The sequence below is a fragment of the Seriola dumerili genome, unplaced genomic scaffold (assembly GCF_002260705.1).
Source record: "Seriola dumerili isolate Sdu_G_001 unplaced genomic scaffold, Sdu_1.0 BDQW01000138.1, whole genome shotgun sequence".
Classification (NCBI taxonomy): domain Eukaryota; kingdom Metazoa; phylum Chordata; class Actinopteri; order Carangiformes; family Carangidae; genus Seriola; species Seriola dumerili.
In genome coordinates this window covers 6,618,665-6,643,454 of record NW_019174393.1, presented here as the reverse complement: position 1 = coordinate 6,643,454, position 24,790 = coordinate 6,618,665, and the positions used below count along the sequence as shown (strand labels likewise).

At 41.6% G+C, this 24,790-nt stretch overlaps 1 protein-coding gene across 1 annotated transcript in view; it reads left to right on the top strand.

The window, feature by feature from the left end:
- Window positions 1-24,790, top strand: part of snd1 (staphylococcal nuclease and tudor domain containing 1) — a 171,632-nt gene that overhangs the window by 41,621 nt on the left and 105,221 nt on the right. The window contains exons 15-16 of the mRNA XM_022749010.1: window positions 1,837-1,978; window positions 11,431-11,540. Coding sequence (XP_022604731.1) covers window positions 1,837-1,978; window positions 11,431-11,540 — 252 coding nt within the window. The remainder of the gene's footprint in view (window positions 1-1,836; window positions 1,979-11,430; window positions 11,541-24,790) is intronic.

Below are 24,790 nucleotides of genomic sequence, written 5' to 3'. Positions count from 1 at the left end.
CCAGCCCTTACGTCCGACTGGAGATTTCACACGTCTAACTCATTAAAAACTGTCCCAGTAACCCTGCAAAGGCTGTAGTGGTCTGTATACTTTCACATGATTGTGCTGTGTCATGTGTTTGTGTGTGACATGCACATCAGCACCATGGAGCCTCTAAACTCTCCCTTATTAGCGCCACTGTGTCAGCGGTTCAAGACAGTGCCGTTATATGCACCTCCAGCTCCTCCCCTCGCTTAACATTTCTGTCAGTTTCCAAAAGGACACACAGGATTTGCAGCACAGTCAAGGATTGTTGCCAGCCAGCGCCAGTAGGCGTGTGTGCGCACACGCATGCACCAGTTGTTTGGCTAGGCTAATGTAATGAGCATTCTAATAAAAGGACAGAAATAGCAACATTGCCTCCCAACCCCCACATCCTTCCCCTCCCTCCCCTCTTTTCTTTTCTCCTCTGTGATACACGCCCACACACAACTGTACGCGTGCAGAGGCACATCCCCACACACACATGGAAATACACACTCCTATACGTCAGCTCGGTGGTAAAGGTTTGCTGAAAGGGATTATGTACATTGAGTGGGATGCAGTCACAAATAGAGCAGAGATAGGTTTATAAACGTATAGTGTAGGAGATGAACAGAGGTGGTGGGAGGAGAGTGGATAAAGCACTTGACTCACCTCATACCTCTAAAGGTTGCATAATGAGGTCCTCTCATGTCTCTTCCTTTTTTCTGAACCAAGTTAGACTGCACAGCCCACACACTGCAGGTGCTGCAAATGTTTTTGTGTGAACGAGAAGTGTTTGGTTTTGTTGTTGTCTCCCACTCAAGGGACTATTCTGGACTTAAGTGGGTGGAGTTCAGGTGGTGCATCTCATGGCTAAAACATATAGCCTTTACTCACAATGTCTTGTTTTTGAGTCCCACTGATGACATCTGTTGCATGATGTCCATCTTTTCTGTTACTGCTTAATGTGTTGTGTTGAAAGAAAATCTCACCTAAAACATGTCCCATCAGTGTTTTTGTTATTTTTGGTTTGGTACGAGTCTGAATTCCTCTATCCACTTACAGTAGAAAATGGAGAACATATTTTTCAGGTCTGACTTTCCTTGTTTAAACTCTGTCTTCCCTCTGAGCCTTTGCTCTTGCTTCCATGTCCACTGCCACACACACAAAACACTGCTCTGTGACTCACTGGTCTGTTGTGCCTACATGCTCATGCCTGGAGTAGGCACATATTAAATTATTATTATTACTATTTTTTTTTTTTATCGTTTATGAATCTTCCCCTGCATCACCGGCCCTGCTTGAATACACATGATTTAGCTCTGCTTGTAATTTTGGCCTGTGCTCACCAATAAGCGCTAGTGACTCACCCTTGCAGACAGAGATGGAGGCAGGAAGGGAGAGAATTATTTTTGATTGCAAGAGGTTCCAGACGTGTCACTGAGAAGCGGAGTGGACTTCATTAGGCCAGACCAAGATTTAAAGATGTCTGGAAAAAGCCCACAGATTCTGTCGTCAATAAACCAATTTGGTCCATCTTGTCTATTTTGGTTATATTTTATTTGGCTGAGTTTTTTTTGTAGATGCTGTATCCAGGTTGATTTTTGTCACACTTTTTTTGACAAATGGTTTCAGTGCTTTCTTTTTTCAGCACTCACTTGAAAAAAACCTTCTTTGCACAGTGTTATCAAGGTGTCTTTGTCCGTCAAAAAGAATTATACTGTAAATTTTGACAAATAGAAAATCATTAGACTCTGTCTGTGAATGAATTGTCCTAAAAAAACTGTTTACTATTTCATGTCATATCTCTCCGTCTCTCTCTTAATCCATTAGGAAACACAGAAAGCCAAGCAATTCCTGCCCTTCCTGCAGAGGGCTGGCCGGTCAGAAGCTGTGGTAGAATACGTCTTCAGCGGCTCCCGCCTCAAGCTGTACATGCCCAAAGAAACCTGCCTCATCACATTCCTCCTTGCCGGTGGGTAGAGCTCTTTTACCTTCCTGATGCATAGGTCGCTTAATTCAGAGTCCTCCAACTGACTCACTTCTGGGTCTGTTTTATAGGCATTAGTTGCTGCTGTGGAAAAGTTCATCTACATATCTTTTTTTTTTTTTTTTTCTTTTCAAAGTGTGTATGTATTGCAGCTAGTGCATGCAGAATGTGCCATGTTGTGACTCCTACCAGCGAGGAAGTCAGACTTCAAGCCCTTGCCACACCTTTTAGCAGCCAACCGTGACGGGGCAAGAGGGTAGCTGCGTATCTTGGCCAACCACAGCTCACTCTCTTTCAAAACACCAGGGTTGTCGTGAAGCATGTGTCCCCTTTGACCTCACTTCTCCCCCCACCCCTCCTCTGGCTCTGTGCCAAGTTTGAAATACACTCCTGCTCTGGTCTTCACCGCTTATCTGCAGTTGTCATCTTCATTAGAAACTGGCCACCGTGTAGAGGTAAAGGGAGGCTAAAACTCCCATGGATTGGCAGTTTTTTAACGGTGTATGAACTTGATAATTTCTTTTCATTGATGAAGCGCAAAACCCACTTGTTGCTGCCTTTTTTTCTATTTATCTCTTACACTTAAAGTATCTGAGAAGGTCGTATTGTGAAAACTTTATATCTTAGACTGTAAAGCTTCACATCACAGGCAGTGACACCAAAACAAATAATTGAGAAAATAACAGGAAAGATTAATCGATGTAACACGATCCATTGTTGCCGCTCTAGAGAGAAATGCGTCCATTTTTTTTTTGTCTTTTCTACCCATTTCTAGGCTGAAAAACAACAGTATGAAGTCTAGGGCAAGATGCAGATGGGATGAAATACACAGTGTTTGATAGCAGGTCCAGTCGTTTATTTACGCTCCTTGACTGTCTTGACAGTTTGTGCTAGTAATAAAAACACTGAGACTGTATCTTGGCAGCCAACAATGATTTGCACATCCTCTCAGATCATGGGAATGGTGAGACTGCTTATCCCTTCCACAGCAGATGATACTCTTTGTTATTGTTGCAATAAAAATCTGTTTCAATGCTTTTCCATTTCAGTCTGACATTTGCCCGCCATACAGTTCCTCTCCATTTCCAGTAGGACAATGTATTTCTGACAAACTCTGATTCAGTTTAATTATGTGTGGCTGGATTGTTGATGCATTAATTTTGTAATTTGCTTCTGATTGTCTTTGCTCTCCACTGATTGTTTTCATAATCACATCTTTTTCACACTGCCTGCTACTTGATGTATTGACATGACCCCTGCCAATAAGCAATCTGCACATAGTAGCATGTAAGCTCTTTATAACACTGGTTTGCGTTTCAAATTTCTCGCTTAATAAGAGTGCTCAGTGTAAACACTTAGAACATAATGTTAGGTATGTGTGAGATGGTGATTACATAGTCTACTTTTGGAATGATTTTATTCAATCAAAGGTTATTAGCAAATCGTAAGAAGCACATTAGAGCTGATAGCCCCTGTGCAGATTTGATTAGGGTTGTCCCCAGAAGAAAAGATTCATCTGCTGGAAATGAGACAACACATATTGTCTACAATATAAACATTAGGCTGCATTAGTGCCGATTGATACAAATGATCCCCTTTGCTATCTTGTGTATTTTTAACTTCTGTTCCAATTAGACTCCTCTGTATTAGTTGAAGAACGTTCTCCTTATAGGTGTGTGTGTGTGTGTGTGTGTGTGTGTGTGTGTGCTTTTTCTTGTCATCACTTTTCATCTTGTTTTCTTCTCTCAGAGACTAGATTTTTATGAGATAAAATATTACGTCTGGTGGGTGGTCAGTGTTTCTGCGCCTGCATGTTGTTGTATGCATGGTTTTCTTTGTGATAAGTGATGTTAAACCTTTAACCATACATGAAATGAAGGCACAGACATCCTCTTATTATCTCTCTACCTGTGATCTCCATGCGCTCCCTATCTCCTTCCACTTTCTCTTTCCTGTCAAAGTTATCGCTCCATGTTTTAGTCACCATCATCTGCACCATGGACTGTGTTTGAAATGACGTGCATGATAAATCGGCCGCTCCAAGCCTCTTGTGTTTATCTGTGTATGAAACAGCAGAGGCTCTTTTCTCTTAAAACGATTGCATATCGGTGACAGAATGAGGTGTTGAGAATTGATCTTAGACATGTATGTTTTAGATAAGCACAGTACCTTAAAGTTAAACAGGCCTATCAGACCTACAGTAGCAGTGTTGTATCCTGTGCAGGATGTGATTGCGTACATGTTCATTACATTTCTTTGTAGTTAATAGTGAAGCTTTTCAATTAAAAGAGATTTTGTAAAGTGTACATTGACACACATGTAATGCATTGTGTATGTACGCATACACATACATCAGACGAGTTACTGAAAGCCTTAATAATACATTGTGTTACATTACAATGGTTTTACAACTAAGTTTAATCATAACTTCCTATTACTTTTACAAAGCTAAGTATCATCATCACTTATAATCACCCCATTTATTTTGTGTTAAAGGTTAAAAGATGTTTTCTATAAGCTGAGCTGTCTTGTTTAGTAATCCCAATGTGCTGAGTAAACATTGACTGCATGCAGACAAATGGAGAATATATTCAACGGATGCTGTGGTTAAAAGAAGTCTTGCATTAGTCATCCGTTTCATTAGCCATGTTTTCTTCATATTGTATTCATCATGGCCAGAGTTTTATTCTTTCAAAATGTCGTGGGAGGCCATTGAAGAACAAACTGTTTAAAGTAGTGCTGCAAATGAAATGATCCCAAGGCAGTAAGTGATGTAACACTGCAAGTCAAAATTATAATAGCAAAAAAACCACAGTACAGGCATCTTTGAATCTGAACTCCTAGCCTGCTTCGCCAGCAGCATTTCTTTCCCTTGTTTTAGCCATATTATTTGTCCTGATTTAACACCGAACCCCACTCATTGCAAGGATTTTTTTCTCCAGTGAGGCTCCTCAAAGACTCAGTATCTTCCCTGCATATAGTCTCCTTCCTTTTCCAGAGTTTTCCTTGATGGACAAAGACAGTGCTTAAAGAAAAACAGGGATGAGGAAACAAAGGGTAGCAAGAGAAGCCTGTGCTTCAAAGAGGGCCGGAGGTGTGCTTCAGGAGTTGAACGGAAGCTCCCTTCCCTCCCACATCACCTTTCCTTTCTTCTCCCCTCACTTGCTGGCCTGTGCAGTGTCACTTGCGTATGCAAGTTTGATAAGGGTAAAGGAGTCATCCTGTTTCTGAAACGAAAAGAAGGGTGGGGGGATGGTATAGAAGGATGATGAAAGGAGAAGGAGGAGGAGGTGAAGTAAGAGGCGTGGAGGCAGAAAGGACAGAGGAGGGATAAAAAGAAGGGGATGCAGTAAAAGAGAAGACAAAAAAGTACAATTGATGTGAAGTACGTGGGTATAAAGGCCTGTTGAAGTTAACGGAGACCGAGCAGTGAAAAGGCTGTAAAAGTTTACTGGCTTCAGTAGCTTTCACAGAGTTTCAGATGGAGGCCACAGCAGGTGAAGTGTACTTTGAAAGTTACTCAGAAAGGTATGTTGAGCAGCAGTCTGTCAAAAAGATGAAACACCCATCACTCGGACACAGAGATTTACAGTGTCAGCACGAAGCATTAGCCATCACACAGTGTGTGGCTTAGTGCCATTTGTCTGATTTTTGATATCTGAGTGTGTGTATACGGTTGTGTTTGTGAGCGTGTGTACACCTGGTTCACTTCCTGCAGTGTGTGAGTGCAGGAGATGGAAAGATGGTGGAGAAGTGGAGCAGAAAATTTGTAGACTTGTTCCCCCAAAATATGTCTGTGTGCAAAAAAAAAAAAAAGTTTAGCGTCGCTGCAAGTCAGTCAGAAAAAAATCTACAAATAAAATGTTGTTGTGCTCTGCTGTGACCTCTATATATTGGTGTCCTTGTTTGGGTCTGCAGCGCTGCATCTCATTGAGATTCACACATTTATTAGAAACCTGGGGCCAGGATGTGTGGACGCCTTGAGACACATTTTAAGGCCTGTCACCTGATGGTGTTGCTGGTGAGGAAGAAATGATAACTTTGGTTAATAACACTTCATTGGTGTTAAATTTACAGCAGTATAAGCTATAATCTTGAACCTAAACATAGGCTGTGAGCTGTCAGCTCACAGACGCATCAGTCATCCACCATAACCCCTGTGCCTGCTGCAAGAGGTAAAAATCTCAGTCCCTGCAAATATGCTCACGTCTAACCTACAGCTAATATTGAACTTTAATAAATAACAAATTGAGTTTGCTGTGCATTAGAATTTATGCTGCTGTCTAGTGATGGTGGACACACATACTGTATGTGCTTCGGTGAATCATGGTCTGCAAGAAAACTGCAGTTTTACTAAGCATTAGTAACTTGTCAGAGGTCTTTCTTTAGCCAACAACTCATTATTTGGGTTGCATTATCCAACCAGCTATGCACAGACAACAGACCAGGCCATGGGGTAGTTTTTTTTAAAAGACCATGTCATTGAAATTGGAAGAATTTATTTTGACAAATTAAAGATTAGAAATATAATGTTGAATAATTCCCTCGACACTGATGTATGCTTTAGAGGAATTCATTTCTGCCTTGTCTGAGGTAATGAGGCCTCACATTCAAGAGCTGCAGCGAGGTGATGGTGAGGAAGAGGGATGGATTGAGAGGATAAAAGAGAGGGATAGTTATAAAATCCTAGGATTTTTTCGTAACAGTGCGCTCCTTTCGTCTTTCTACCATTCAGTACTCTACCCCAATCACCCTTCTCTAACCTCTGTGTGATGCCCACCTGCATCTTTCACCCATGGCTGAACTCCCTGCTTGGAACTGACTTGTGATGGCAGAGGAGGGAAAAAAACTGACTGTTAGACTTGAAATAACACACCAGTGCACACACTTACGCACCTCCCCAGCTTTTAGGTCTTTGTTTGTTTGCCTGTCGCAGTGCTAATTATGTCCTGTCAACAGCCCGTCAAACACCAAGAATTAGTAACTTAATAACATTAAAAATATGGACACTAATGGCATTCATACTGAGCTGACTGCATGCTGCAAGGATCCATTTATACCTGCAGACATACCAAAGGCCAGAGCACAAAGCGTCTGGCAGGATATAAACAAAAAGTCAGAGACTAATCAATATGCACAGTCTTGGTACCGAAATTACCGACATGATGTATATTTGTATAAATTGCAGCGACGACACTAATTCACAGCAGCCGCACATTGCTACATTTCTCCCTCCACACCCATTTCTGCAAGATGAAGCTCATTATCTCGGCTTGGTTACCAGAGGAAGAGAGGTCGATTCAATCCTTTTCACGCTGTCGGGTCAACTGAAAATACATTCAATTAAAAAATATAAAAAATATACTAGAAAAGAAACTGCTGGGCAGAAATGAATGCATATGAATTCATCCAGTCAGTTTTCTTTTTTTTTTTGGTTTGTGAGAAGAATGACAACTAGAACCTAGATCACTTCTGGCTGAATAGGTACACACTGTGTGTCACCTACCAGCATTGTTTGTATAATTCATTTCTGTAAGTGTTTGATTAGTCTTACTGCAGTTGAATAGTATGGCAGTTAGATTATAAAAACAACAGTTAAAGGAATAGTTTTACATTTTTGGATATACACACATTTGATTTCTTGTTGAGGCTTAAATAAGAATATTGATGCTGATGGTGAGTGGAAGAACAGACAGTTATGTGTGTGCATGCTTGAGCAAAAAAGGTGTGTGTTTGATCAAAGGCGGCAGGCAGTATTTCATCCGGCGCATGTCTCTCCCCCAAATCACAGATTAAGACGTTACGTGTTCTCCACAGGGCCTCCCTGCCCATCTCTGAGCCGGAGCTTTTATAGCAGAGAAGGGGAGAGAAGCATGGTGGGACAAGAGATACAAACCCACTGCATTATTAAATGAAAGGGTTGATAGCTTGTCGTCTTCTAGGTGTTGGGGTGCAGAATTGGGAAACAACATAAATTGATTCTTTAATCTGTTTATTCAGTTGTGCATTCATTTGTTCCAACGAGCAGTCATTGCTAACTGTGCTAACACATTTTAAAATGAGAATTCTAATACTCATGTCTTACAGACCAAATGGGATGATTGACATGTGGGTGTGCGCTTCAGGCCAGTATGAGGAACAGCTTGTGATGCTGTACAACAGGGTCCTGTGTGTTTGCTTATGTGTGCAGTGTGATGTCAGGAGTGATCAGTTCAGTATATGTCTTGTTTATCTCGGAGATCAGATAAGATGGATATCCTGTAGTTTGACCCAGATGTTTATCTTGGTGTCAGGCATGAGTTATGTATCACAGCTCAGGTTCAAATTGGCTGTGCTAAGTGACTCCCTGGCTTGGTTTAAATGCTGCAGGAGCACACTACAGTGTGTGTGTGTGTGTGTGTGTGTGTGTGTGTGTGTGTGTGTGTGTGTGTGTGTGTGTGTGTGTGTGTGTGTGGGTGTGTACGTACATCTGTGGGAGTTGGAGGATGTTGAGTGCAGTTAGGAAAGCTGTAAGTCATTTTAGGCGAGCATGTCAGTGAGCGTTGGATCGCAGATACGGACCTATGTCTTTGACTTATGTTGGTGAACTTCTTATTTAGGATTATTACGTTAGTATTTGACCTATAATAACCCCTTTTTGGATAATAATCCTATTGCTTTTTCTTAGTCTATTAGATTTTTGGGGAATGTTTCTGCCTTAAAGAGCTTAGTTTGGGTTGCATGTGCTTGCTCCTGAGGACGTATAAAGCCCTTTGAGACATTGTACTGTATCTGCTATACAATTAAACCTCTTTGTGTATTACATTCTTCAGTATTCTTTTCTGTGAATTATGCTAGAGAAAAACACAGTTCCGGCCCTTATCATAGGCCTGGACAACCCAAGCAGAAACTAAAATATCCCCCTCTCAGCACTTACTTCATCCACCAGTTTTTGCTAAGACTGTGCAGTATTAACTCCTCCCACTTCTTTTCTTCTCTTGTCTTTTTCTTTTCCTTTATTCTGCAACCCCCATCTCTCCTCCTCTTTATTCTGGCACTGTTGTAGCCACAGTGTCCCATGTGGAAGCCCTGTCCTGGTCCACTTCTATAAATACTTTCAGATGATCTTGGCCATCAGTGTCTCTTCCTCCTCCTCCTCCTCCTCCTCTCTGCTCTTCAGAAAGGTTTATTTTTTATTGTATTTTATTGAACATTTGAATATAGAAAGAGACCTAATATCACACCGACATGGCATATTCAACTGTGCATTGATAACTGCAACAATCTTTAGGTTTGTTTTAGATAAATATAAAACACAACACATTTTTATCACAGCTTGCAGTTCTGTTTTAATGCAGTACCAATAATAAAGACAAGAACTTAGGTTACAGAAACAAAAATATTAGAGCTACAGTGAAAAGATACAAAAAGTTCAGGCAAAGTGTTGAAATTTGCATTTGTCAAATTGGTTTTAATGTTGAGGGCCGTACACTGAACACCTTTATGTCTTACAGAAGGTTGACTCAACAGTTCTTCATAACGCCTGGGTGCTGACTGTCCTGTGGCCTCATTTTGCCTTTCCTGGGTCATTTTCTCTTCCCTGCCGGTGTGAATACGCTGATGTCTCCTGTTCTTGTCCTCGTAAATGGGACTGACAGGAGCATATAGGGGGCAGAAAGTACTAAAGAAAATTATAGAATACAGGAGCTAGTTGTGTCTTTTGTGGAGTTATACAACCATGCAACCAATGCATGCTTGTTAGGTTAGCTGCCTCGTTATACTAAGATAATCTGCAACGGTTTGGTCACACTTTTGTCTGGCTGTGGTGGTCTTCTTGTAGTCAATTATGTAAAACAGTGGCAGTTATCTGCTTCTGACTATGTATAACTTGCTGTCAAAAAAGTAAGACAGGGTAAAAACATGTACAGCACAGAAACAAAACAAAAAATATAAACATAAAAATCACCTTTTAAAGAGGTAACCTTTTTTTTAAGTGCAGTAATCAAATATTTGATTCAGCTCCATAACTTTCTTAAATAAAAAAAAAAAAAAAAAAAAAAAAAAAAAAATCCAGCTATATATTTAAAGAGGGCTCAGGGACAAAACCTCAACAGATTAATAATACAAATGTGGCTTGCGGAGCAGATCTTGAGAGATTTCCTCTGTTAGCACTTACAGAGAGAACAGCAGCCGAGCTTTAGACACACCTGGTACACCGTGTCCCAGATTAATGTCACTGCAAAGCACCGTTGTATTGACAAGTTTGAAGACGGAAGTACCAGTGAAAAATGTGTATTCTTCTTATTTGGGGAAACGATGACATCAGCTCATACTTCCTTTAGTGCACACATGTATTTTAAGTGCTCAATTGGATTTTGAGCATCATTTTCCTGAGTGAAAAGTGAAACTATCATTAGGTTATTCTGCACCAACATGTTTGCTACTGCATGTAGATTTATATTAATTCAAAAACTTGGAGAGAACAGGAGCTTAACATTAATGTATAGCTCCTATTATACTATAGTTGATGTTCAGTGTTGGCTTGTTCAGTGTGCACTGCAGCACATGTTGCATGCACACACATATTAAGTCCTAAGGGGGATAAGACAAAAAGAATGAGTCTCAGTTGAAGCTAGGTATGCTCCTCCAATTGAGGCTGCACATGCAAAATTCATAGTGTATTTGAAGACTTTGCACAGAACTTAAACTTTCTGTAAGTCTTAGATCAGCACACTCACGCTACCCTACAGCCCAGTCCCATTCACTTTCAAATACAGAAATTCTCTGTTATGCATATACCTTTCTTGCATACACCATCTTTTATCACAGTATATTTTTTTAAACAGGGTGAACATGTAGAAATTGTACAGTCTCACGGTGCCTTTATACCCACTCATTCCTCTATCTCCCACCACTGCCCTGGAGCTTATCCATTCCTACATGAACTCTATAAAAGAGGCTCTGAAGATCCACCAAAGTTGATGTCACAGGGCCCCAAAGACGCAAATTCCACTAAGGCTGGCATTCAGTGGAAACGGTTTATACATAAGTGATTTAGGCACTCAGCATTGACCCCTTTATGACTAATTATCCATTTACTGTAGATGATAATGTAGCTGGCTAATCTATATTGTGTCACTCACTGACATGCATTTGTGAAATAGTGTTTCTAAGTGATTTTGAGCTTGACCTGCTGAGAGGGATGAGAAGGATGCTTGATGTTGTCGGGAGCACTAGAGTTTCCTGGAAATTGTGGCTACAAGTCTGTTCACTGACTTTCAGATATTTATATGAATTCCCAGAGTATTTCATTTCTGACAAACAGATCCATTAATGTTCCCTGGTCTTTTCTGACTGTTCATGCCAAATAAATTTTAAGCTATTCAGGACATCTTGCTGTTTTTGATTAGCTGCTGTGCTGTCCTTTTAACTCCTGCAATTGTGTTGTCTTTGGCTAGGTATTGAATGTCCACGCAGTTCCAGGAATCTGCCTGGGGGCATGCAGGTGGCTGAACCCTTCAGTGATGAGGCCATGCTGTTCACCAAAGAGCTGGTGCTGCAAAGAGAGGTAAGCACTATAGCGGGACATTCTGGCCCTGATCTCAACATGTCTGTTATTGTTTCAATGCCCAGTCCTGTTTTGGAAACTCTTGATGTTCTGCTACTTTGGCACCTACATTTCTGCATTTTACTTTCACACTCACAGTCCAAGTATAGTTTGCTTTGAACATAAGATCATTTTGGTTCAGAGACGTGAGAAGAATGTCTGTTATACTTTTAATAACAGATACTGTTAATCACAGCAGCTACTTTGGCATGAAGTCTTTTTCCCAACATGGAGCCTCCCTGTGTTTTTGTGTGATTGCTACACTGTGAAGATCCAGACCCATTTTATATGGGCAACAGAGATTAAAACTCAGGAAATCACATATACCACTGATTATTCTCACATTTGCAATTTTTTATTAACACAAGACAGTAATTTATTTATGTTGTGTAGACAGGATTTTTTTCTTGTTTCTTTTAGATGTTTGTTTAAAAATGTCCGGATATTCACATTTTCACATTCACATTTGTCCAGATATACACCAAAAACATTTTTTTCTTTGACCTTTGACAGTTTCTCTGTTTCTGATGTCAAGTAGTTTTCATCTCTTTTTGTCAAAAAAATGACAATCTGTTATATTGTCAAGACAGTTTTTACGAACATAGGTCACTGGTTTTAATAGGCTGTCTAGATAGTTTACTTTCAGGTGAGAGTTATTACAGCATTTAAAGCACTGTACTCCTACTTTGAGTGCTTTAAAATCTCAACAAAAATCCAGACAAAAGTCTGATAGTCAATCAAATTGACTACCCTCAAAACACACACACACACACACACACACACACACACACACACACACACACACACACACACACACACACACACACACACACACACACACACACCATCCTCCCCACTTACTCCCAGTTTATAGAAAGCTCACCTGATAGTGGATCAGTGCTCCTGGGCTTTAGAAAACTCCATCCACTGTGTGGCTGTTCATTCACATGCTAATAGGTTTTTATAAGAAGCAGTGAACGGACCAAAGCCATGATGGAACTAGCTATAATCCTGCCACCACTTATCCAAGCCACACACTCCCTCTCTCTTGCTCTCTTTTACTCCCCCTCTCCATTCCTATCTCCGTTTTAAAGGTTTTTTTTGCGTAGGGTGGATGACTCCACTGTCCTCCGGTGTTAATTGTCATGGAAATGTAGCCTTGGTCAGCGTTGGATGTGGACTGGTGTCAGAGTGTGTACGTGTGTGCGGTGGTGTGTACAAACCAGTAATATAGGTTGTATCAAGAAAGCCTCGGCTGTGAAATAATTGATGCAAGCAACAGGGGATTTTGATTGACAAAATGTTCTATGACTCAGAGCAGAGGTGCTGTAGCAGGTACAGGTTGATGTGAATTTTTCTTATTTTTGCAGATACATAGATGCACACAACAACATGCTTTGCCACACTTTTTTTTTTCTGTATGTGCTCAGATAAATTAAGCATTCGTTATCATGCCCATAACCTCTTCTACCCTATACACACACACTGACGCACACACTCTCTCACACATTTTCTCCCTTGCCAGTCACTGGTGTTGTCAGCAAGTTTTTCACAGGTAGGTGGGAGTTAGCAGGCGGGACCGAGCCACATAATGAGTCCTGAGCCCAGTGCGGGGGCCGTTTGGCTGGTTGCACTGACCTGCTGTTATGGGCTAATATGAACACAAACACACACTCTCAAAGGGACACGTTCAAGTAGATAACACAGTTAAGCATTCACACATAAGAGCTGGCAAAATCATTATCCAAAAGAAAGTTATTAGCTGAAAAAAAAATCCCTGTGTAGAAAATCAGATTGGGTCTCTCTGTTAGCTCTGGAACACACACACACACACACACACACACACACACACACACACACACACACACACACACACACACACACACACACACACACACCTAGCTGGAAAACAGTCAAATGATAGTCTAATGTTATACAATGCCTGACAGTGAAACGGGATTCTCTCTGCATGAGAGAAGCAAGAGCAGAGAGGTGAGAGGAAGTGCAGGAGCTCTAACAAGAGACGAGTTAGCAGCAGCAGCAGAATTAAAGACATGATGTACGATGGAAAGGAAGAACTTTCCTTACCCTGTCGAGCACAGTGAGCGTAACCGAAACAGGTTATTAAGGTGTGTGACACTCGAACATGAATATGGATCATTTGATTTCATTAGCATAAGTTTCTGCTGTTGATGCATGTCTGAATAGTATCTGATTGCGGGAGCTTTTAAGGAAGTGCCAAAGATGCCCTCACGTGAATCACATTTGATTTGGGTTTTGGTGGCGTAGTTATTTGAATTCATAAAATATTTTTGTGGCTTACGCTGCTCGACAGCCATTTTGAGCTTTCAAGGGCTTTGTTGATCTGATGACATGTTAACTTAATGGTCCATATGCTTTTACACACACACACACACACACACACACACACACACACACACACACACACACACACACACACACACACACACACACATACACACACACTTCCATATTTCACTACTCTGTAATTAGCTGTTCTCTTTTTCTTGTCTTCTTTGAAATTGTTTGGGTGCAGACATGAGCATGCTTTGCTCTTTTCATGCCTTTGTGCTGCTGTTTTGGTCTTTCACTAATAGCCTTTTCTCTTTCCGCCATTCCTTTTTCCACTCATTTGTCGCTCACTCTCGTCTCCCTCCTCGTCATTGGTGTCCAGGTTTAAATCTCTGTCTGACTTTCGCTTGTAGCTCTCTCCCTCCTTGCCTGCTATTTTTCCCTATCACCTCTTTTCTCAATTTCTCTCTCTAAACTGCCAAACAGCCATGTCTTAATTTCTCCTGATGCAGACACGCATAATTAATGTGGCATCCAGTGAGGGGAGAGGCCCTGGTTTCTGTCTCCTCTATTTATAAACCCCCCAACACCCCTCATTCCCCCTGCGTCTCTTGCTTGCTCTCTCTTGCTTTTTAAACATTTCTCTCACTTTCAGACTCCCCCTTTTCAAAAATCACGTTTCTGTTTATCTGCTCTGTCTTCCTCTATTCCCTCCCTCCTCCCTCCCTTCTTTCCTTCTTTCTCTGTCTCTCTTTCCGTCTGTCTGTCTGTCTGTCTGCCCCCCCCCCACTCTCTCTGTGTAGTGTTAATCTCTGACAGACACTGCTCCCGTTCCCAGCGTGGAACCGAAACAGCAGCACAGAATTCTGAGAAAAAAAGAAAACACATTGGTAAACACCACTCCCCAGACATTTCCCTTTTATTTTTTGATGTCTTCCATTTAATTTCTCTCACCTCCCACCTTCCATTGACAAAAAAACATCCATTCACTATCTCAGTCACTGAGCCTCTCTGTTGATTTTCTTTATGCTTTTTGGGTGGCAACTTCAAACGCTCAGCCTAACCAGGAGGGAGGCGAACAGAGGAATTTTACTGCATTGACGTGTTTATCTGGGATGAGTCAGCTAGACACAGGACATAATTAGTAGTGCAGTGGTGGTTAGTTAAAGACATAAGTCAGTGAAATAAAATTTGAACTATACCCAGCACCTCATTAAAATACTGTACGTTTAATGAGCATCACTCTTAACTGAGATGGCAGCAGTGTGGAAAATTTAATGCCTACGATGAAAGTGTGACGCTGCCGTGAAAGTAAGATGCATCATACTTTAAAGTTAAAAGCCCTTTTTTAAAGATGAGCAATGGCTTACACGTGGTATCACATTTTTCAAGGATAGATATCAAATGCATCTACTTGTGCTGTATGTAATATTTTATCTTGGACTAACCGGCTCCGAAACTTTTTTTTTTTGTTAGTTAGCATTCATTAATCAGCACAGGAAAGCCCCCTGATTGGAACCACTGTTGTATATATTTGCAGTTGTGTAACTGATCACCAGATGAGAGAGGAAGGAAGAAAAAGAAAAGCAGGTGAAGCAGAGATGGAGGGTTTGATTGAGCAGGGACGAGAGCGGGCTAAGTGGACAGTAATATTCAGTGTACTGTTCCCACCTACGTACACCGTCAGTCCTATTGACCTCATTTAGTCTGGGTGGTCTCTCATCTACTGTACTGCCCTTGCTGCCTACTCAACAGCAGTTTCTCTCCATCTCACACTTAGAAATGCTCATGGCTTACATTCTCTCACTTTCTTGTTGGCATTTAATGAAAGCAGGTGCATACATAAAGAGTGCCCTGGCTTTTTTTTTTCCTTTACATTTTCATCTTGTTTATTTTTGTATTCATATATAAAGTTCAGAAAGCTGAAGACGATTGCCAGCAAGCTTGTTGTAAGTAACTACAACATACAACAATTTGTTTTTAGAAACTAAATTGTGTCTTATGCACTTGTGATGGATTATTTTACATTTCACTGAACCTAAAACCAAAGTGATTTGGAGTTAGAACCACACATCATTATTCCAAGTCATTCCACTCTGAAAACTTGTTTCCAGACTGCTGACAATGTTTTCAAACAAGGCAGGAGCAGCCATGGTCGAGTTGCTACTTTATAGTTTGATAGACAGTTTGTTGTGTATTTCATCCGTTAACACATTTTAGAACCGCTCGTTTCACCTGAAGTTTCAACTGTAGTTGAAAAGAAATCTTGACAATGAAAAAGGATTAATTCAGTACAAAATAAACAAAACAAAGATGGGTTAGTATTTTACATTGTAATTGTCACACATAAACACAAACAGGCACTTACCTGTGTCTCTGAGTGTCAGTGTCATGTAGCATGCTTGTTGCTCCCCTGTGCATGGCACCCAATCCTGGCCCACTCGTGCTTAAACCAGGTCCCCCCGCACCCACCTTCCCCACATTGTGAAATGAGCACTGTGTGCACCAGGTTGCCATGGGTGGGGGTTGGCGCAGGCTGCCTTCAGACCTGCAGGAGGTTGTGTTGTGGAGCGCTGATGAGTCACGGTGCCAGCGTGGCATCACAGATGCCCTGCTAATGCCTACCTCTACAGATCTTAGAGCTCTCTGTTTTAATCACTGTCCTCGGTGAGCATTTTAATTAAATACCAATAAATCCAACACCTTTGCAATATCAAGAGGATTTTGCTTTCTTTTCCGTGTAATAATTCTTATTGTATCACTATAAATAGCACACTGTGGCAAGTGGATAATTGAAGTGTTAACTAGTTGTCTCTTTTCTTCTCTCTCTCTGTGCACATCTGTGGTCAGTGCAACTCGGATCAATTTATTTAGCATTCTTCACACACACAAACAGGCACACAGAATGCATCCTTCATGCATTTGAGCCTCTTTTATACGTCTTATTTTTGCCTTTCAGGGCCGCAGGACAGCATTGGATTTCTCCACAGCTTCTATGCTCTCACATTGATTTCTGATCACGCTTGAATTATTTTGGCATGAGGCCGATTACACAAGTACTGCATCTCACACTCTTTGACCATGTCTCTTCCTCTCATTTCCCCCCCTCCACCTCTGTCTCTCTCTCACACACTTGACTCACATTCTGTTGTTCATCTTGGCCTATTTTGCAGACATGCATTTGTATGTGTTTGGTTTTTGCATCTATTTTTGACTTGTTTTTCTTTCTCATACTTTGGCACAAGCATGCACAGTATGTGTGTGATTGTGTGCGGGGGAGACCACACCATGCATTACAGACATAATGAATAATGCATGGTGTGGTTTCCTGGTCAGCGAGACAGACAGACGGTGGGGACGGTGAACAGCCCCCCGGGTGCTTTTTTTTCCCACCACATACTGTAGTTAAACAAACCACGAGTGCAGGAGGCAGCCCCATATCTGGATTACTGCTACTGTCAGAAATATTTAATGCGTTTTACTATCATAGTATAGTTACTTCTTCTGCTAATGTTACCATTAACAGTCACACATGAGGAAAAAAACAAATCTTGGTGTTTGTATTGTCATACACCTTTGCTACACAATCCATAGATAGATACATGGACAATTAGTTTAAGTCCCATATTCTGGCCACGTCTCACCGTTGAGCAGTAGCCGTGTTTCTGTGTTGGTGGTGGTTGTGTTTCGCTTGGTGAAGTAGAGCAGTAGTGGGAAGATAACTGGCAAACCATGCTAGTTTGCAATTTAGATCGAGAATGACTTTGTAATTCAAAGTTTGACCTTGACACCCACCTGGTGAGAATGATACCATTAGATAGTAGTTTCTGTTGAGTACTGACCATAAATCCTGTTTCTCACAATAGTCTCTCTACATTACTTTTAACTAATTGGTGTCACAGGTAGAGTTCAGCTAGAGTTTTGGTTTTGTAGCAAAAAAAAAAAAAAAAAAAGCAGTCCTGCTCAGGCTGTTTTACGTGCATCAGTGTCACAGTTGGGCGGCTTTGTTCCTTGAAAATCGTGAATTACAGCCTGAAGGTGAACACAGCGACCCACATAAGCACATTCACACCATTGCAGTGACGGAGAGATAGATGGGCCAGAATAGAGATGGAGAGATGAGAGGAGGGGAGAAACCTGCTCACTGCTTTATCGCCCAAACTCGACCTTCTGCTTAGTGTGTGTGTGTGTGTTGGAATTGCAACTTCGCCATCCACCCTGATAAGCATACCCTGCAAACAGTGCAAAGACACAGGCACACACAGTGCTTGGGGACCAGCTGAATCCTCTTAGCCTTTTCCTCTACATGAAGGGCACTGCAGTACTCTTCCACATCAATGAGGGCAATAGTATAATGCTCTCATGCACTTACACTGCACTGTCTCACAGTATATCACTCACTAAATTCATCTCATTTTTAATTCTCTTTCTTTCTGTCTTTTCCTTTGTTTTGCGCTCCATTTTTTTCCCCCCGCATTGGTCGACGTTCTCGCTGCTTTTCTGCCACACTTTAAGGCTAAAAGTTACAGTTGGAGAGCGAGAGAGGGCAAAATGGACGCGGTACATCAGCGTGTGTGCTCACTTTTCTAAACAAATATAGTTGTTAAATTATTATTGAACCTGAGGCCATAAGACTTGAGAAGTTTCAGAAGTGATTGAAGCAGCAGGAACAGGCTTCCATTGTCTCTGCTGTGCCTTTGTTTGCCGTTCCCCCGGTTATACTCTGGTCCCTCTCTCTTAAAAAGAAAATAGCTAAACTAGATATTGAATTTTGGTCTGTCTGAGAACACTGGAGGCAGACAGCCAGAATAGCCAGTGGCTGTATCAACAGACACGTCATTACCTGTCTTATTATTCGGCTGTTGTTCTTCTTTCTTCTTCTTGGCTCTTATTTTTCTCCTTCTCTACCAGTCTATTGTTCTAATAACAGGCAGTTTTGTTTGCAGTTTGTTTCAATTTTCTCACTTTATTCCATCAGTCAACACAGTCCAGCCTGTGAGAGTCGGAGATGACAAATAGAGGAAGAGAATCATCAAAAAGAAAATAAAAGACAAAGAATCAATATTAAATCTACAAATTGGCAGAGTTGGGACTTACGACTGCATTATTGAAAGAGGTCAGTCTACAGGGCACACTCAGTAGCTCAATAGCTGCCTGATAGTTGAAGCAATTTTAGTCTTGTTATGGGTTTTTATCACCAACAAGAGGGACACATTAATGCCCCCGTTGGTTATTGAAAAGGCTGGTTTAAAGCAGTTTCAGAAGTAGAAATGTGGCCCAAAATTAGACTTTGACACACAGAAATGTCCAACTTGAACAGTTTTGACCATAAAAATAAAAGAGATAACAAACTAATCCAAGGAGATGCAATGGCTGGCAGATGGGGGTCCAAAAACAAGTCAGAAAATGCCTCAACTTTGACTGGTGTTTTTATTCTCCAAGTGCTGTCTTGTTAATCCTCCTTCGGTCAGCTGATTCTCCTTCATCTCTTGTTCTGCCCCATTAGTCAGCTTCATTTTTATTGCTTATTTCTTAATTTGCCATTATTGTTGTCTTGCCTCTCTGTTCTTCTCACTCGACTGGCATTTTATGCTCCTCACTAAATTAATGTTAGCATTCGCACATGCACACACACTTTGATTCTCCTTTTTATGTTTCCTGTACTTGTCTTTCATTACCCTGACTTGCACCCTCTGTGATTTTGTGTAGCACATGTTACTTTCAGTAACCTCTCTACAGTCTGCTTCTTTCGCGGCTGACCGGCAAGGAAAACACTATTACACACAGTTCCATGCACACACTCTAACCACACACACAAACACCCGAATCCCCCTGCTGCGCTGCCTTCTGAGCTGCTGGCCGCTAGGTTTTCGTTATCTACACATGAACACTGTATGACACTGTAATAAAAATGCCCTGCGATTGACATCAGAGGCAAAATTAACTGTCCGTTTATATTAATCATCAACAAATAAATTCTGTCCCTAGCTGATAATTTTCAAGCCATGTCTGTATAAAACATAATTAAAAGAAACTGACATTTAATGCTAGAATTTGAATGTCTCTTCAGTGAATTCTCACTGTTGCAGTCTGACCTAGATAGTGCACACTACTAGAAACACCATATAGTCTGTCCTTCACCATATGTTAGTTGAATCTGTGATGAGCCCGCCTAAGGAAATGGCCCTTTGACTCTATTCTTTATTGATGCTTAGATTGATCCTATTCTTTTGAGGGCTGTGACACGGCAGCGTAACATATCGACAGTTTTGACGGACAAATGCACATTTATCTCTCTTTGTGTCTCCACCATGCGTACATCAAATGCATAGATAGATTGGATGTAATGAAGAGGCATATTGATGATGTTTCCATTGCTTCACAGTCAGCATCAGCTGCCGCTCTACTTGTAGCTTCTTTCAACCTGGGATCTATATGTAGGGCCTATGCAGAGGAATTATTTTCTCAGTAATCACTAACAACCGTGCAAGAGGGTTGACATACATGTTAGTTTGCGTGTGCTGCAGATACCAGCCTCTCCGTCCTGCTAATGGTTCCCTTGACAACACAGCAATTGCTACATATCAATGTTGTCTTTGCTGTGGGGTTAAAACACATAGAGCAAAGACACACACACAATTGGGTTCGCATATTTGCGTGTGCACACACACACACACACACACACACACACACACACACACACTGAAGTTAGCTGTCATGATAAAAAGAGGCAGTCTGTCTACTCCGTGTCTGTACTCTTTTTCTATGATGGCAGATTTACATACGGTTGATGCAGACAAACACACACCCCGCTGTTCACACCGTCCACCCTCACCTGTTCCTCTTCCGCGCCTCTTCTATGTGTGTGTCTCCTTGTTTCATGTCACTCCTCCGTCACTCGCTCGCTTATTGAGTTGTCAACGACTGGCCCCTGCTGCTTAGAGGGCACACCTACCTAGACCTCCCATCTCCTCTTGTCTTGTCCTTTTCTTTTTCCTCTCGCCTTTTTACCTCGACATTCAACAGACTCTCCTTTTGTCTGTGTGCATGTGTGTGTACCTGGCGTGAGCCTCAAAGATCTGAATAAATAAGCGCCAAATAAAGGCCAAAAAGAGGAGAGATTTGAAGCGGTAATCCTTTGCCAGCTTACCCCAGCATAACGTCCTCACACCCGCACCCTTATCCCCATCTCAGCATCTCCTTCCATCTACCTCTTCTCTCATTCCATTTCTTTATATCCCTTACCAACAAGAGAGAGGCTATCTCAGCGGCTGTGTCAGCGATCGGCATCTCTTTCCCCCCACTCTCCCTCTCCCTCTTTTTCAATGTTTTCCCAGAGGAAAGTCGGGGGCATAAAGAGAAGAACAAGCCTGGCAAAATCTTTTCAGAAAACCAACAGGGATTGGGCTCTCAGCTTTGAATTCAGACAGATAAAGCTAATGGCAGAAGTGGGCGACAGGCAGGGAGCTGTGTGTATGTGTGCACGAGCGTAGCTTCAATCGAGGCCAGCTATAGAAATGTAGTTTCTTTAAACCCCTTTGCTGGCTGAATCTCCTTCTGAATGTGCAGGGGTGTATGCAGGGGAAGTTCCAAGAAAGGCTGGCCGGGGCACTGCAGTTTCTTAAAATGCTTCTGTTGCCAGCTGAATCTCTCTTAAAGTGAGAGTGTTTGCTTCTGTGTAAGTGCGCTCAGATAGCCTTGTCTGAAAGGTGATCAGTACTTCCGAGGCCTGCAGTAAATTTCATATTCTTTGATGTTACAGTGTCTGAGTTTATGGAAGACTTTTATTTTGACTGCCTATTTGTATGTGTTAGTATAATAGACAGTAACATTTGAACACCTTACCATTCTAGCCAGGATAAAACATTTTTGTTCTCATTCAGCAGCTACAGGAAAGGTTTTCCTCCATTGCTTAGACTCATAGGAGCTGTCAGGAGCTGTGAGGTTGTTAGCACGGTGGCCTCTGGTGTTTCTGTAGTGCTGACGTTTAGCACTATAGTCTGACACACCCACAGACAGACAAACGCTCACTTCCACATACATTTTATGTTGCTGCTCCATATTGTTTGTCTGCCACCTCACTGCAACTCGTTTGCTACTTTTGGCTGAGAACTGACACTCAAACACACATGTATATCCACACACACACACACACACACACACACGCACGCATTCACACACACAGTTATTATCTCCTGGAACAATACTAATAGATGCATGTACTGCTGTGAGCAAACAGTTTGTGCCTCTGCTGCCAACAGAGTGGGAGGGAGAACGCTTGCCAAGTCTCTTCTACCCTGAGCCTCGCCTCCTCTCCTCTCCTCTCCTCTCCTAAACTTGAGCCACCTTTCCTTGTCTCCCTTTTCTGTAGTTTCTTCTTTTCTAAGATCATTTCCCTGTCCTCCTCTACTCTCTGCGTTTACTCATCCCACGAGCTGAGCCACATCCTCCTCCCCTCCTCATAGTATTAAACTCCCATTAGAGTAGTAAGTCTATAGGCCCTCTGATTCTCATATCACCACTGCATGATACCACCTACTTGTACAATATTTTTTCTGTCTTGTGGCTCTAGTCCCTGATGTTTACACACTGAGTACATCCTCAAATATGGCTCCCAACTTGGTTTGAAGTCATTTCACTGCAGCAACAACAGCTATAATTGATGGACAAACACAAGCCTGCATGCACTTACACGTCTTTGATGTGTCTGGTCGTGTTTAATTAGCTGGAGTGAGGGACCAGCGAGTGAGGGGAGAAGAGCAGTATAACTGGTTGTCTAATTATTGGTTCACCCCATTGGGCAGGTACTCTTATATCAGCCAGGCCGACGAGGTCACGCTCAGCTTGGGGCTACACAGCGCCTCTGATTCACCTCTTGTTGAGAAGTTATTGGTTCTGAAACGCTTTACACGGCCCTGAAAACAATTACTGTTCAAGGAATCTGCAGTTCTGGTAAGTCAGTGCTGCAGACTCACTGTCACTTCATGTATGGAGATGTAAGATCTGTCCTGACACTAAAGATTCAGTTTATTGTAGTTGTTTTTAGAAAATAAAATCAATCCATTATTACTTCATGCTGCAGGGCTTTAAGCCCTTCCTTATTGTATGGATTTGCCAGGTTTAAGAGTTCTAACTTCTATTCAATTAATTACATCTTTATATTTATTTCTTCTGCTTCCACCAACTTATCTTTTAGGTTGTCACAGTGCAGCTCTGGAAGATCTCACAAACTTTTAGTTTTGTCTCATCTGACATTAATAAGCAGCCACTGGATTTAGATGTTCTTTACTGTCTATTTTCTGAGATGGTTTATGCTTTGATCAGTTTTTATGCAGAGGTGGCATAGTTAGACTGGCACAGGTTCACCTGCAGTCACTCCTACACTAGCTCATTGACATGGACAACATGTAATCACACATCTATACGTTAGGTGTTGTTACAGAGCGCTGCATCCAGAAACACTGGACAGTGGACAGTACCTTAACAATAACTACTATATGTTTGCAAATTAACCTGATTTTTTTTTTTTTTTTACATGTATCCAGTACACCACACACACATTCTGTACACAAACAGACCACATCACAGCTCTTCTTTTCTTCTTTATGCTGAAGTCCAGCCAGATTTGTTTGAAGTTGGAATTAAAGGAACAGAGGAATGAGCTGAACGTTTACAAACAGTCTTACAGTTTCACTGTCGCCTTAGATCTGCCAGAAAACCCACATCCTTTTCTATTAACTAAGGACTGTATTTTAAACAAGCACTTTGGGTGACATCATTTATTTGGGATCCATTAAAACTTGTGGCTGGGATCAGCACCTGCACCCTCATAAAATACAACTCTTTAGCTTATTTCCATTCACTCTCTATTTTGAGTATAGTGGAGTAGCATCTACACTTTATTCCACTTACATTCAGTAATTAAACAGTTGCCCCTTGCAAAATAATAAAAACTGAAGTGGGGACTAAAAGATTTCACTACCTACAATGCAGTGAAGCTGAACAGAGGTTTGCTATTGATTTGTTTGATCTTTAAAGATCACTGCTGACCCAACTGCACACACGCATTTAAACACACACAGCAGTTTGCTGCAGCGGCTGAATAATTCTGCCACCACAGGAAAACTGTTTCAACCCGTGGATGCTCTACGCAGCTCGTCAGAGCTTTCATCTTGACGTTGCTTTCATGTGCCATTCTGTGCTCAGCAGTGCACGTTTTCTCAGCAAGTCTTTGACATTAGCACACTGCTTGTCATCTTGAAGTCCACATCAGTGTAAATTCATGATCCTACAGTTACTACAGAACGAATACTGAGCTCTTCTTTATGTGTCAGATAGGTGCTTCTTTTCTATTGCAGTCACCTTGTCAATTCTTCTTTCTTTCTCATCTCTATTGTTCTTTGTTCCTCATCCTCGCCCTTTATCTCTCTCTTCTTCACTCTGCTTTTCTTGCCCACTTCTCACTCTGTGTCCTTTTCCCATCGAGCACTCCTGTCCTCTGACATAGTAAATCAGGTTGTCATAGACAGTGTTTCGCCCTCGCTATCCACCTCAGTTAATTCTTTTATCCTTGTCTGTTTTTCTCACTGACTCCTTTCTTTCATGTCTTGAGCAATGCAGGAGGCCATTTTATAACCCCACTTCCATCCTTCCACGATCACTAAAATGTCCATGCCCAGATACAGTCATTGTCATCCTTGAAAAGATGAAATCCCAAAACACTCTCCGTAAACCCCAAACTCACCCTGCTTATTTCATGGAACATCAGTCTCCTGGTTTGCAAGAAAGGCTTCCTTTTCCCTCATCTCTTTCTTCAGACCGTACATGCAGCATAAAAGCAAAGATTTTCTTATCAGCACACAGTCTATGGGCTTTTTCTAATCTGTCATAGAACATGC